This window comes from Martes martes, assembly GCF_963455335.1.
Source record: "Martes martes genome assembly, chromosome: 4".
Classification (NCBI taxonomy): domain Eukaryota; kingdom Metazoa; phylum Chordata; class Mammalia; order Carnivora; family Mustelidae; genus Martes; species Martes martes.
This window is the reverse complement of record NC_137891.1, coordinates 114722491-114738207: the sequence shown is the minus strand read 5'-3', so window position 1 is coordinate 114738207 and position 15717 is coordinate 114722491. Positions and strand designations below refer to the sequence as shown.

Genomic DNA, 15717 nt, shown 5'->3' with positions numbered 1-15717 from the left:
AATAATAGCTTTAGCTTGAACAACAAACAAAGCCAAATGGTCTCTGTGAATTAGGGTGTAACCTGCAGAAGTAACGAAAGACTTTGTAGACAGAAGCATTTAACTGGAATATAACAACAGTTTTAAAGAAACTTGCAGAACTTGTTATAAAGTATAGCTTGTATTTTGTATTGAGACTGTGAAGTATGAAGCGATTGAAAACGTTGTAATAAGAAGCTAGGGAGATAACACTATTCTTTAGAAACGTTTTTTTAGAGACAGTTCTGAGATATTTAATGACATTCACTCTCCAATTAATATGGGATCAGGTTTATCAATACAGATTTCTTGATCTAAATAATACTTCTGGCAGTAAGACCTAAACAAATAAAAGGATTTTTTTTCTTCTCTTTCTTTTAAAATCTTTTGGTTTGCATCTATAAATTTGTAAATTAATTTTAAATTATTTATAAAATCATTGGCAATGTAGCATCTCTCTCAAAAATATACACTTATTATAATCACAAAAGGTTTTAACCCTGTCCATCTGAAGATTTGGATCTTTTAATATCTCTTAATGGCTAATTTTCTTTTTTGTAGGATGGAAAGGGTTTTTTAAACAGCAAAGAACTGATCAAAAGAATTCACAGTAACTGAAATTAAACATTTCATATGGAGTAATTTAAATTTATCGAAAACACTTAAATATATCTTTATACACAAATTTTTGTAGTAAAATATAGCTATAAGTGACTTAAAGACTCTAGTCTTCTTTGAAGACATCTTTAAACTTTTTTATACATAGAATATGCTAAAACAATACATTCTGCTGAAGGTTAGGCAAAGCGCATTATTTTCAAACACAGGTAGCATCATCTAAGTCCTCCATTCTGATACCCTTGTGTTAAAAAGTTAACTGAAGGAAATAAATTCTCTAATCTCATATCTTCATTTGTATGTGGAAATCTGCAAAATTTTCAAGAAGTTAACGTAGACAGCCTGGAAATCGTTGTCCTCAAGTAATCTGTTTTGGTTCATATTATCCAGATTGAATATCTACACTTCTCAAATCAGAGTATTACTCTATGACTGGGTGACAAGCCTGTCCTATCAGTGACTAGTCGGATCTATCATATCATATCAATGACTCAGTATCTCCACCTACTTATGTGCCTTATAGACACTGCCTTCAGGTATTGGGTGATATCAACATTTCCTACTTAGGGTTCCATTCAGAGAAAGAGGCACAACTTCCTTATTTTAAGGGTGGTGAGATTTGTTTATGAGTATTTTGGGGGTAGAATCTAGCCTTTCCTGTTTGTAGTTTTCAGAGTCATTTTTGGGAGAATTCTGAAAAAAAGTTAGTATTTACTTGCAATGAAGCTATCCTCAGTAGTAAATGAATTAGCATGAAGTTTCCCTCTGGCATTTTTTTTTTTTTTTAAACACAGAGGTATCAGTTGAGCTTATTTTAGCTGCAAAGTGGCATCATATTATTCCATTTTAATGAAATCCACCTCAAATCCTTCTTGAGTTTGGAAAATATTTAAGGCAAGAGAACTAAAGCAGTCCAAATGAGTGCCCTTTTCCAGATCTCAGCACTTTCTTGGCAGAACTGGTGACCCTGTTCAGATAACCAACCGGAATCCAACAGGATCTGCCGTGCATTTGCACGAACAAGAGCTTTGCATTTTACAAAAGGGTCTATTAAAAAGGCCGACATGTTTTGAGAGGAAACACTAATTCTCCCAAATACTTTAAGAGTAAGTTCCAACTTGGAGGCATAGGATATTTTAAAAAGGGGAATGAATTTTCTTTTTTAACTGAGAAGATGAACGTGCCAAATGACAGTCTATACCTGTACTTGCATATACATTACTGTGCAAATTCCTCTTCTACTTTAAAACTAAAGTTGCCCCCACCTATAGGTTAGTTTTTTAGAACACAAGGTCATCGATGGGCCCAAATCTGCAGTCCCAGAATTTTGGCCATTTCCAATTTCTAGATGCTTATAAAGAAATCCCAAATTTGCATTAAGACATTTTCGCAATCGGTGTGTGAGTGCGGGAGAAGGGGGAAGCTGATGAGGTTATCAGCCAGGTTTTGGCCCAGGGCCCCAGAAAGGAATGTTGCTGTGCTGTGTGTCCGGATGCAGTCCCTGAGGGCAGCACCCGTCAAGCCGATGACATCAGCCCCCAGAGGGTGTGACAGCAAAGTGAGAAGTGTGCATCCAAAAGGTGCAAATTAGACGTGGAGGAACACACTTAGAAAATCCTGAAGAACTCCTTTTGTCCTACATCTTGGTTCAGTTACACAAGAATCTTTGGCCATATCTCCTCACGGGTCCTACCGTCTGCTTATTATCCTCTTACCGACTCCTTGCATCAGGGTCAATCTCAGGGCCCCAGTTTGTGGAGAGTCTTACCTGGACAAAGCAGCATTTTTGAAAACTGGCATGTGTTTCACATTGAAAACCCCCAGGCCTGCACGGGGCTGGTAGAGAAGGCCACCACCTCGGCTTTCTCGTGTGAGTTCTAGTGTCTTATGGAAGTCCCGGGGTCACATGTGTATTTGCCCTGGGGGAGGGGGGTGGGGGATGAATACAACAGGTGGTCTTTAGATGGAAATTCACTCTCTCTTTACAAGGGCACGGCCACGAGGTCTTCCAGGCCCACATGCGCAGTGAGGGCCCCGGCTAGGCTGCGCTGCTGCTGGAGCAGGGAGTGCTCTGCGTGCTGCCGATGCTGTGGGCCGCGCTGCTGTTTTCCGAGGCTGGTGGGGAGGTGGGGACTTGCTGCCTTCCTGCGGTCTCTCCTGCCGTGAAGGAAGAAAAGGGACAAGGGACAAAGTCACTGACAAGTACATTTCCCTGTCTACCAGCAGCGGGCAGAAGCAAACTGACCAGGCCTTACACAAAGTTGCTAGGTGCGCTGGTGTTTGCTTGTTGTTCTTAGGGCCTCTTGCGTGGCCAAGAGAGAACGGTTTTCAAGCGGACTGACAGGCAGTGTTAGTGACTCAGACCCTGACAGAGGATACCGAGTCCTCAGGATTTCAGTGCCTCGGACCTTTGAAGAAAGTACCACCATCTGCCCCCACAGCCCAGCCCCTGTACTCAGGAACCAACCTGTCTCTTCTCACAGAGAAGTTTGCAGGGTGAGACATTTACACTGTAGCAAGAGAGACCTGCCGCTTTGGGGGCCTTTTTCTGAATCTACTTGTTCAAACTGTGGGTGGGGAGCCTTGGTTTTGCCGGAGCTGTAGCAGAAGAGAGCTGTGTGTCCCAAGCACACAGCCCACCCAAGAAATGGCGTTTAGGGCAAACTGCTCCCAGAAAAACCTTTTGGGGAAGGAGGTGAGCACATGGGGAGTGTGGATGCCAGGGAACCACATCCTCCATCCTCCAGTTCACTGGGGGTGCAGCGAGAATATCTCCTAACACATGAAGCATCCCACTTTTCATGACATCCCACTGCATTTTAACGAAGCACGTTCCTTGTGCCAAATGTGCAGTGCTTCGGAGGAGGAGGAACCCCCGGGTCACACACATGGTTTGCATTTAGCCCTGCAAAAGGCCCTAGAGCGAAGTCTTTTCTTCAGCGAAAATGGTCTCAGGGCAGCCCTCAGAAAATGGCTCTGCGTAGGGAAAAGTGATCAACACTCCAATGAAAAACACTGCATGTTCTCCAAAGTCGCAGCATAAACTTAATAAACTTTTGGTCAGCGGTCTCCCTCCCCTCCTCCTCCAGTGTGGGAAGCCCCAGAGGGCCAGGTCTGTTTATGAATGAGCCTCCTCTTTCCTGTCATGCTGAAACACACAGCTATCAGCCAAAGAGATAAGCAACCCTCTGGCTGCTTCATTAAAAAACTCACAGAGCAAAGGCGCTACCCTTCAAGGACGGGATCGTAGCCCCTTACTTCCATTCCCTTGCTGGGGCCCCTCAAAAGACTCTGCCAAAAAAGCAGCTCTGGGAAATGTAGACCAGGCTCGTGCCCTTGCGTCTGGTTACAGGTTTCCCTGCCACCCATTTCACAAACCACACAACGACAACAGATGTCTGCATCAACCTCCAGGCATTTTTATGCTCACTGCATTATTTGGCCCGTGCTGGATTTCCTCTGATTATCTTTTCTTCTGGGATTGGTGGGATAGAGATGGGATAGGGGGTCAATATGCCTCAGAGGCAGAGAAACTATATTTTCACTCTTCTTGGTTTCTTTCTTTCTTTCTTTCTTTTGGCAATCTGTATTTTGGACCCTCCCCAGCATTGCCCTCTACCCTGCATGGATGTATGTAATTAAAGATGGGGAAGTTTGCCTTATTGACAGTGACTTTTCTGCCAGAGATTCGCCTTCCCCAGAGTGGGGGCTTATTTCTAGAGGGAAATCAAATCTTTTAGCTATTCTGATGTCAAAAACCAAATGAAAACAAAAACCCCAAAACAAAAAAACCAAAAGCCTCCAGAGACCTGAACAATTCGTGATATATTTTAAAAATTCAGCTCCCTTAAACCCACATGTTGATCCACACCCAACTGGATCCTTATGTTATCAATTAGAAGGACAAATGTGGTTGTTGCGTGAAGCACATTTTAAAAACATCTTTTCCCCATTTAAACAGAGGATACACCAGAAAAGCAGGAGGAATCAACACTTCACCTTCACTTTCTGGCTCACCTGGACTTCATTTGCGCAGCCTGATAGCAGCTAAAGCAGGATGGCCCGGCCTCATCTATCCACAACAAACAAGTGTCTCATCCAGAACTGGATTATTCCAAGTCAGGAAAAGTGCCAGTCCTGCTCCCTGCCCAGGAAGTCTGAATATTTGCTTTCTGATGTCTATTTGCCAAATACAATTTGTTGCCATGCCAGTTTATTTTAATCAGTGCCCATTAAAAAGGTCTTTCAACTCCCAGTTTTGGAAACTCTTGTGCTAATGTAAAACACTGCCCAAAATGAAAGCTCAAAACAAAGAAGCCCCCTAGAGTCAAGATTGTAGGATGCATTTCACCATGGCGGACAAGTCAACTTAACCTAATAATCTACTGACTTCAAAATAGCATTATATGCTGACAGATGGTAGCTACAATTGGTGGTGAATGTTGCAGAATGTATAGACTTGTAGAATCACCATGTTGGGACACCTGGAACTAAAATAACACTGTGTGTCAACTATATTTCAGGGAGAAAAAAATTAGAACAACAACAACAACAAAAAAAAACAGTCTACTGACTTTGAGCCAATTATGTGCCAAGGCAAGGAGAATCTTTATCTGAGAATCTTCCCAGAAATATGGAAAATACCTTCTTCTACCATGGTGGCTGTTTTCACATGTAAGACATGAGATTTCTCAATATAACCAAGTTATTAAAAAACTTCTACCTTCTGAGAAATTAAGACAAAGTTTTTCGTTGTCAGATGGAGGTGGTGCTACAGAAAAAGTCACCATGAGAAACAAAGTTCAATGTGTAGCCACTTCTGCTTAAAAAGCCAGTGGAGTTCCCCTGGGTTTTCTAAGCCGGGCCCTTTGGTTTTCTGCTATCATGATGACCTCTCATTTCTTGGAGCACTGACTTTCTCTAACACATCCCTTGGGTGATGAACACAACCAACCGCCCTTCTTCTGGAGAACATGGGCAGCGAGGACCGCAGGACTAAGCAGGGAAGCCCCACTTAGCAAACGTCAGGAGTCCAAGGAAGGATCTTTTCTGCTCATAAACATCAGAGTTGGCCATCAGAAGAAATGTGTTCAGTCTTCACATTTTGCTCCTAAAATTTCACACCCCACTGAGGAAGAGAGATATGGGGAGGAAGGACAGTAGAGGAGGAGGCATCTGGAGGAGGGTGTTTGGAACTAATTTGACCTGGCTCATATATTTGCCTGTGGCTGAGCTGAGCTATTGGCAGAGCTATTTCTATTTCAGAAATAGAAAAATACATTTCTTAAGGGATAATCTGTTTTATTTCTTTAGCTTGGCATGGAGTTGTCCAGATCTGATTTCTTGCCACCTCTTTGGCAGTCTACTTTACAACTGGATTCTTAGCTCTGCGTCTTTCAGCACGGCCGGGCAGGTCGTGGGGAAGAAACTTTATCACAGAAAGATGTGAATAACACGGAGAGGCTCTATTGGTAAAGAACAACAGAAGAATTTTAAAGGAAGGTGAGAGGAATCCCAAACATTTAGCCCAAAGGAGAATGTTCGCAAATATCACCCAAAGAGGATTAATATGAAGAAGAGCAGACAGCGGTTCTTTCTCTCTTAAGGGCAGATCGTGAGGAAATCAGTTTAAATGGTAGCAGTGAGGATTTAGGTCACAGAGAAAAGAACTTGCTGATTATGGGGATTGGTTAGTTATAAGGGGAATTTATGGAATCTCCTTTTTGGAAGATACTTAAGCACTGGATTGAAAACCATATGCCGGGGGTGATTTAGATTTAATATTACTTGATGCTAGAAAGAAAAAGATACTGTCCACTAGGCCTATGTGTTGCTTGCAATTATGAACCAGCCAATGTTTCAATCTCTTGATATCCTTTTTTTTTTTTCAATCTCTTGATATCCTAACTGTAATTATTTTACAAGCTTACTCCTGTAAGGAAAGTGACCTAGACTACCGTTAGTTTATAGAAATTGTCAATCACTATCACTTTCAAAAATTGTCCCTCCCTACTCTCCAAGCTAAAAGACTTTCCCTCTGCAGGCAAACTCAGCAGGAGGGGTAAATTTGATGTTGTTATCATGTATGAAGAAAGGGGGAAATATTCCAAGCCAGGAATGAATGAATGAATGAATGAATTTTTAAGACTTTATTTATTCATTTTTGACAGAGAGACAGAGAGCACAAGCAGAGGGAAAGGGAGAAGCAGGCTCCCTGCCGAGAAGGGAGCCCGATGCGGGACTTGATCCCAGAGTCCTGGGATCATGACCTGAGCTGAAGGCGGACACATAACCAAATGATCCACCCAGGTGCCCCCTAAGGCAGGAGTTTAAAAGCTTTAAAAATATCCTATATCTTTCTTTCTATATTCCTGCAGTATGGCCAACCTATGTGCTCCTGCATTTTGGTTTTCTGTGGCTATCTTTATTTTTTATTTTTCTTATAGATTTTCATTTTTAAGCAATCTCTATACCCAACGTAGGGCTCCAACATAGGGCTCCAACGTAGGGCTCCAACATAGGACGCCAAGATCAAGAGTCACCTGCTCTACCGACTAAGCCAGCCAGGGGCCCCTGTAGCTATCTTATTTGAACTTAGCGTGTGCATGTGGCTGCGAATGGATCCTGAAGTCTTTACAGTCACACCAGAGTTCCCACCCGTATCTTTCTGATCGCTGGGACTTAGTCTCTTGCCCCCTACTTCAGTCACACCTATCTTGCCGCTTCTCTCTTTACCTGGACTAAACGTGGGAGCTTGAAGAAACTTCAGACTTCTAGAAACATAGGAAGCCAGGGCAGATGCTCCTAATTAAAAGCTCTTACCTGACTCGGATAATCCTAAGGGTGTGTTGACTTCTGCTTTTTAAGAACACACAGTATGTTCATCTGAGGATTGCTGAATAGAAGAATAGAAGCCTGAGGGATTAGGAAAGGCATACCTAATTTGAGACCTCAGCATTTTATTTTTCTCTGTGAAATGCAGCATTCCTTCCACTCTTAGTTTTTTTTTTTTTTTCCTCTGCCTACACATCTGAGAACCCTTCAGTATCTTACATTTTTGTAGCACTTGGGAGTTCAGAAGACTTTTCACATGTATTCTTGTTACTTGTTCTTACTGCCAATAACCCTGCGGAATAGGGATCAGGTCTATGCTTACCAAAAGGAAACATGGTTAAGGTACCTGGCTCAGGTAACAAGACTAGCAGTGAAACTAGAGCTTCAAGTCCAAGGGTTGTACAGACACACATGGAGGGAGGCCTCCCCCAGCGCCCCCTGCTTTTCCCTCTTCCTCTTGTTATCATCAGACTTTGAGTACATTCTGTTCAGGGGCCACAAGGCAAGTTAAATAAAGTACAAAGATAAATAATGACAACATCTAACCCATCCTCCTGCATGGATTTGTTTACAAAGGAAAGTGTTTTAGTTTGGCGAATGCGGAGGCACAACTTTAGAAACTGATAAACAGTGACCAGAAACTTCTCTAAACTACAAGTGGTCTAATTCACTCTTCTTAACGGATGAGCGATTGAAATCATTACAATTAGGATATCAAGAGACCGAGACATTAACTGGTACAGAATTGCAACCTACACATAGGCCTAGAGGAAAATCTCATTAAAATTAAAAGGCATAAACCTGCAAGAAAGAAGAAGGAGGAAAACAAACAGACAAAGAAATAAAACTGGAAATGGAGACCAAAGCAGTAAAATACTGGAAGCTGGTAAAGAAATGAGTGAGTGACTTAGCAGATTTAAGAGAGCCAGAACCTAAGCCAACAGTAAGAGAAGCTGAGAAACAACCAAGTCATAACCCAGAGCCCTCAAAAACTCAAGAAATGGTGGCATCAGATACCCCAAAAGAGAGAGTAAACAAGGTGCGGCAAGCACTGGGGTTGGCTGACTTCCGTATAAGTAGCAGTGAGATTTCCCTAAATCCCCTTCTTTACTTTGTCTGGTGGGACTCTACCCTTCCTCAGTGGGGAGGAATACAGGAAGTTTACTCTCCAGAAGATAAAACCAAGAGTCTGATCAACACCAGGACAGGGGAGAGCAGAGAACCCAGCTGAAAGAGGATTAAATGAATGTCACAGATATTGAATGTTGTGACCCCCAGAACACGGACAGCCAGATCTATACCCTCTAGGAGGAAAACCTGAGGAGCTCAAGAGGAAAGATCTAAAGATGTGTTTGTTATCAGGAGTTCTTTCATAAAAGGCCTAGGCAGATCACCCTAAGGGAAGTTCCCATCCACAAGCTCAGAACTTACTCATTCTTAAATAATCCTATGTTAGTATTCTCAGAGAGGTAAGATATTATACCCATAAGATAAAAATAGGGTATATACTTTTAATTCATAGGAAAAATGTTTTGGAATTTAAATATTTGAATACAGTATTTAAAAATTCAGTAGGAAACTAAAAGATAAAGGTGAAGAGATCTCTTAGAAATTAAGGGAAAAAAGTAGAAAACAGAAAAAGGAAAATTAGGGGATCATTCAAAAGTTTTTTTTTCTTTTTGAGAGAGAGAAAAAGGGGGTGGGGTGGGCAGAGGGAGAGGGAGATAATCTCAGGCAGACTCCTGCTGAGTGCAAAACCTGATGAGGGGCTTGTTTGCATGACCCTGAGATCATGACTTGAGCCAAAATCAAGAGTAGGATGCTTAGCTGACTGAGCTACCCAGGTGCCCCAAGAGGGTCAATTCCAAATAGATTTCTAAAATGTGGGAGAACACAGAAAATAGGAGAAAACAAATAATTATAAAAATCTTAATGCTCAAGGACTTGCATTTCTGGACTAAAGGACTCAGTTAATGCCTGGCATTAAGATAAGAAAATACACCTAAATCAAGGACTGTTGTAAAATTTCTTCCAGAAAAAACCAAACCAAACCAAACCAAACCAAACCACAATAACAAAAAAACAGGCCAGGAACCTGAATGGCTTTGAATTTCCCAAAAGCAATCTGCAGAGGTAAAGGTCAATGAGGAGTGCTTCTAAAGTTCTGAAGGAAAATTATTTATGACCTAAAATCCTATACTCTGTCAAACTACCTACCATGTGTTTGTATAAACTGAGGATATTTTCAGATATGCAAGGTATGACAAACATTTACTTCTTATGCACCTTTCCCACGAAGGAGGAGGAAGACATGGGTTAGATGACGCAGGCCATTCAAAATTCCAAAGTGCAGGGAACCCCAAGAATGGTGGTGAAAGAATCTAAGACAGCAGTGTCCAAACAGAGAGGGTGACCAGTTCGGACAGAAACAGGTAAGAAGGAAGGCTCCAGGAAAGATTTAGTGAAGGAAAGGAATCAGTAGAAGATCCGTTACCTGAATGTGTTAAGAGATTGAGTCTACTGGCTGAGAGTCAACAGATGAATTAGTGAGAAGTATACAGAAAACTAAGCTAATGTGTGTGGGAAGGGAAGATAATCATTAATTCTAGGGAAAATTAAAGGTCAGGCAGGAATGGGGTGCCTGGATGTCTCAGTCAGTTAAGCGTCCAACTCTTGGTTTTGGCTCAGGTCGTGGTCTCAGGGTTGTGAGACTGAGCCCCACATTGGGATTCCCTCTCTCTCTCTGCACACAGCCCCCTATGCCCCCACTCGCATGTTCTCTCAAAAAAAAAAAAAAAATCATGCAGAAGGAACAATAATATTACATAGCTAAACTGTGCTTAGCATTTAGGTAGTCATAGTAATATAAACACTAAATACTGATCAACCCCAAATTTCAGCATAATTCTGTCCAGAGAATGGTGGCGACAGGGGAGCAATCAGGGGCATGAATGTATAACTGGGGCAGAGGGATGAAAAAGAACTAAATTCTCCATTGTAGGAGGTGGACAGAAAAGGCCTATAACTGGTAAGTTAAGAAGTAGTGATATTATACTATTATTTTGATATATGGATTAATGTCCAAAATAATCAGCTAAGAGTCAAAAATGGTGCTCTGAGGAGCAAGAAAAGGGAGTGAGGCAGGAGGGGGCTCATGTTCTTCATAGCATGAATAGCAGTTCTTACAGAACTATTTTAGCCTTTAATGCAGGTACTACTGTGATACGATTAGAAAGTTTTACGAAAAATTAAAAGTAAATAATTTTGCCCCGACCTCAAAAAACCCTTCATGGACCACAGGTTTGGGACTCTTAAACCAGCAGGGCTCTTAGCAGCATCAAGATTCTACGGCTCCTTTCTAGGACCATTTCCATTCCAACGGCTCCTTGAGAACATAAGCTTCAGGAATGGAGTTTTCCACACAACAGGGTTAATATAGCCTTAAGGATGCATCCCTCACGATGCCCAAAGCTACGATATGAAGAAGTAGGGACTCAGCTTTCTTAGACTCACACACATTCCAGGTACGTAAGCAGATATCCCCAATTCAAACGTGTGACTTGGTTTTGTGCTCTGTGTTCAGATGGAACAGAAAGCGTAATCAAAGAGAATCTGTCTAAATTAAGGGTTATGTTAGACACAGAGGCAGATGCTGCTTGAACCCCGAAATTATGCCATATAAGGTCTGCGTTCCACAGCTTAGATTACTGTGGAAATTGAATGCACCAAATCTGTGTTTGTATACACATTTCTCTCCACTGGCTACTGCATTATGATTTCTCTTCATCTAAACTTGCTGCTTCGCTGATCCAGGTATGAAACCAGAGGAGTTCTGGACAGGATAGTGCCACTGGGTTCTGAAGTGAGCCTTTTTCACACTCATGTGATGTTGGTTTCCCGAAGGAGAAGTCTTTAAAATGAACCAGAGGCTATGGCTATTAGTAAAAATTCATTCTGAAGCTATATCACGTGTGATGCTAGCAGGGTTAGAGCCCAAACGACAGTGTCTATAAACCTTTTAATTTCCAAATCAGTGTAATTTATATTGCTGGAAACCATAACAGGAAGGGTTTGGGGTTTTGTTTTTCTTTCATCTATTTCCAAGCCTATTTCTATATTAACGAAATGTAAAAACTCCTCCCCTTCAGTCCCTGGTTTGTGGGGGGAGGGAGCAGGAACAATAAACCTGGGAATGTAATGAGCAAAGCAATAAAGGGCGTAAAACCACACTTTGCTTTTTATCAGGTTTGTGAGCTTGGCTCTGCACAGGAGTTGGGGATTATCAGCGTGAGTTCAGTGGGGTGTGTGCCAAGAGTAAGGGCCATGCGGTAGCTGGACCTGGCCTCGGGCCTGAGATGAACTCTCAGGGTTTGAGGGTGTAGCTCGATGGCCAAGGGGAGTCAGGGCTCAGTGGGCACATGTTAAGCCCATATAAAATCCTCAGGGCTATAGGGTCTTTTTGGCATAATTTCAAGTTCATTCCCAACATACAGCAGAAGCGGCCAACAGTCCTAGAACCTCCCAGCAACGCAGGAGATTGGGAAAGATTGTGAGAAACAGCTTGTCTGAGATCTGAAAGTGTCCGTATTCCCGTGACAAATTATTTACTCTAAAATGCTACTCTGCAGAACGCTTTCTCTTCTGGTGCTTGTATGAGCCATTCCCACGGAAGAATATTCCTAAACCGATTCACAGACATTTGTATATCCTCAGAATCATTACATTTAAGATTAAGAGTCTTATTTTTCTCTCTCTCACATGAAACGGACCTCCCTCAAATGTCACTGACTAGGAACAAGAATCTGAGAACTCAAAGCCCCACTATCACACTCTCCTCAACTCTTGCTGTGGATTGTGTGACTTCCCCAAGCTAGGCACAAAGGATTTTTCCTCCTGTCATAATCTAAAATGACTCATCTGGAGGATGCAGTATTTGAAGTGAAAATTCTGCTAAGGATTAAGCTATGACTTCTCAAAATGCCCTTCTGTGCTTCTCCTTCCTTTAAAGCAGTCTTCTTTTCAGCTTGTCTGGTTGAATGGTCCAAGGTAAGGCCAAAGATGAGGGCGTTCATTGGTTCAGTGGAAAATTAATGAAATTCTTTTTTTTTTTTTTAAGATTTTATTTATTTATTTGACAGAGAGAGACACAGCGAGAGAAGGAAAACAAGCGGGGTTGGGGGAGAGAGGGAGAAACAAGCTCCTGGGATCATTGCCTGAGCCAAAGGCAAGACACTTAACTACTGAGCCATCCAGGCGCCCCCAAAATTAATGAAATTCTAAACAAAAAGGCCATGGCCTCTGACTGATCAATCAAGCACAATTTACCTGGGTTCACAGTGTAAATGGCAAGGATCCAAGGACACAGAAGCCCAACTAGCTCACTAGACATACCCCCAAATGGATGTCATTCTTTGCTATAACCATCTGCAAGGAAACTAAGAAAGAAGCAACGTAAGGGCAGTCTATTTGTTTTTCCCCCACTGCACTAGACTCCCCTTGCTACGCTTGTCTTCTGTACTGGGGTCAGAAGAGGTTCTCTGTTCAGGCCAGGTTTCCAACCTTGGGACTGAGGAGAAGGGGCAAGGGGAGGGGTGGGGGGTGGGGGGACACATCAGAATTTTGGGGAAAGAGGAACGCAGCTTGAAAACAAATGCTTTGTTTTGCCATTTTTATTTTTTTGCAATTCATGAAAATTTGTTTTTAAAATTTAAATAACTTCATAGAAGAAAGACATGAGAATTTTATGCTTATCAAAGAGGACATGGCATGGGTTTTAAAAGGGTCAAGAAATTCTAGTTGAAGTCATGGAGACTGGGGACTCTGGTGGATAGTGCTCAACCTCTTGGCAAATATGGTAATAAAATCTTAGCTTCCTTTCTCACTTCCTTGCCCATTCATATGTCTGTACTGAAGTCTTGAGCTTTGAGGAAAGGATTTATATTTCCAGTTTGTCTACATCAATTTACTTTAATTAAACCCTAACCACAAAATAGCTTTATTAGTAGCTAACCTTCACCAACATCTCAACGGCAATTAGCATAGTTTAAACATTCCTTTTCTAACGGTGCTTAAAGCAAATTATATTTTTGCAAAACCCAATTGATGCCAAAATATGTCCAAGTGCAAACTGTGGGAATGACCTTTCTCTCGTTTGTTATTATTCCATCCACCCACCCATGCAATGAAACACTGAAACGTCTGCTGTGTGGCAGACACAGGGGACGCATGCGGACTAATACTCGACAGTCACACTCACCTGTGTGAGAATAAATGTACCACAAGGCCCCCGTCAGGAGCGCTCCGATCACAAACGCCGCAAACGCAATGCCCATCACGGTGAGGGTGTCCAAACCATGGAAAACTGCTACAAGGAAGGGAAGCCAATACATGCTTTCAGTGAGTCTGCACCAGAAGTTGCAACTTTGTATTTGTTTTACAAGCACTGTCAGGGAGGCTGGGCACAGACTAAGAAAATGAGGCCAAAATGAGAATCCCAACCAAATGCAATGTATGTGAAACTTGCACATTTTTTTTCTTTCAAAATGATCAGATTTCCAAGACAGCTTCAGTTTGCAGGTTACACCCTCAATCTGAAGATGCTCTGGAAACTGAAGTGAGCTCCCATTATCAAACTGTGGCACAATGCTTCTTATTCATCAAACACTTTCAACAACGAGAAGAGGAAAACACAGAGAGAACACATTTAAAATATTCTATAAATACATTTTCATGGACACTTACGGGTATGAGAGATAATAGGAAGATGGGGGTGGACAAGGAGGAAACGTAAGGTAAGGAAGGATCAACTATTCCTATAGATTCTAATATTTCACTGGTCCCCTCAGATCAAACCCTCCATCTTAACAATTCTGTATTGTGTCATTTAAAACAACCCACTTTTTAACACTTTCCCAACCGTGATCTTTCTATGAGGGGGACGGAAATACTTCTCGATGTGGAATGATGTCAGTTTTATGGGCAGCAAAACATATAAATAGAACCAATTGTTCCTCCACTTGGCAAAGATGTTTATATTTGAAATTAATTCCAGGCCACAGAAATAGAACATTTCCTTTCCTTTAAGAGAACTACGTTCTGTGAATCATTTATAAGAAGTTAAAATCAGCTTCCAAGAGATGGGGTTTTCAGCAGAATACAATTTCTAAGGTGTCTATTTTTTAAATATAAATTTAAGGTATAGGATCTCCCCACTATCTCGAACCCATTTCTATGTTCCTCTTGAGTCAGAAGCGACTCTGGCTGATCTCTATGTAAATTAAATCTCGTTGCCTTTCATCTTACTTCAGTGTAGAAGACCTGGTTACATAGACAAATGTGACACACACACCCGCCCCTGCTCCGAGCAGCCCCACAACTTGTAAGTGCTCAGGAAAAGTATGCCATGCTATTGAAGATTCTGGAATTTTGGAATTTCCAAGTCCTGGTGGCTACTTTTCTAGCCATATGCCCTTCGGTGTGTTAACTTCTGGAAATGGACCTAGCGCGACTTCACCTGCTGAAGGCAGGGAGTGAACAGAAGGAGTTTGTAAAAGGTCTGGGGACCTGAGGAAGGAATATGAACTGGGAAGAACTCTGGAGGTTGAGATGAACCAAACCATTCACTCAATTTAATTTAGTCTGTAGGTATGCCTTTTTATGCTTACAGATGCAAAACTGGGGCATGATTGAAAGTTTTTAGTAAAACTCCTCTGAAATTCTAAAAATGGAGATGTCATTTATGAAAATCAGGGTGGGTCACTTCCCATGTGTCTCTTTGTAGGTTCATGATACTCTTCGGTGACACTGCTGAACTAAGGCACTTAATTAAAACAGTGTAGTGCTTTGCATAAAGAAACTCGCCAGACTGTTATGTGTATGTGATGAGGTCAGCCATGGAGACTAATCTAGAGAGCTGTAGGGAAGAATTCTCCTCACAAGGCAACAACATCATCTAGAAGAGCTCTGGGTGTAAAGCCAGAAAGCCCAGGTTCTGGTCCTGCCTGAATGCCAGTTATAACCATGGGCAAATCACCTAAATATTTTTTAGTCAGAATTTCCTTCTGCATAGAGTGACAAAATTGGCCCAGATAAATCCCAATACACCATTTTGTAGTAGTTGGTCTCTTTTCTTTATTTCTTACAAGTGTCCCCTCCTCGCCTTTCCTTACACACCCACCTTGGACTAGAGATTGTCTCAAAGACACAGCAACTATCTTCCTTTAGCAAGTAACTACTGTCGATGACATG

At 41.9% G+C, this 15717-nt stretch overlaps 1 protein-coding gene across 2 annotated transcripts in view; it reads right to left on the bottom strand.

Moving 5' to 3' along the window:
• Window positions 1–397: 397 nt before the first annotated feature.
• The window catches only part of TGFBR3 (transforming growth factor beta receptor 3), a 195393-nt gene continuing 180073 nt past the window's right edge, over window positions 398–15717 (bottom strand). The window contains exons 16-17 of one of the 2 annotated variants that reach the window (XM_080800856.1): window positions 13727–13834; window positions 398–2793 (exon numbers count right to left, since the gene is read on the bottom strand). In XM_080800856.1, coding sequence (XP_080656982.1) covers window positions 2675–2793; window positions 13727–13834 — 227 coding nt within the window. In that variant the 3' untranslated portion in view covers window positions 398–2674. Of the gene's footprint in view, window positions 2794–12603; window positions 13835–15717 lie in introns of those variants that run through there. The other variant, XM_080800857.1, reaches the window with a different exon arrangement.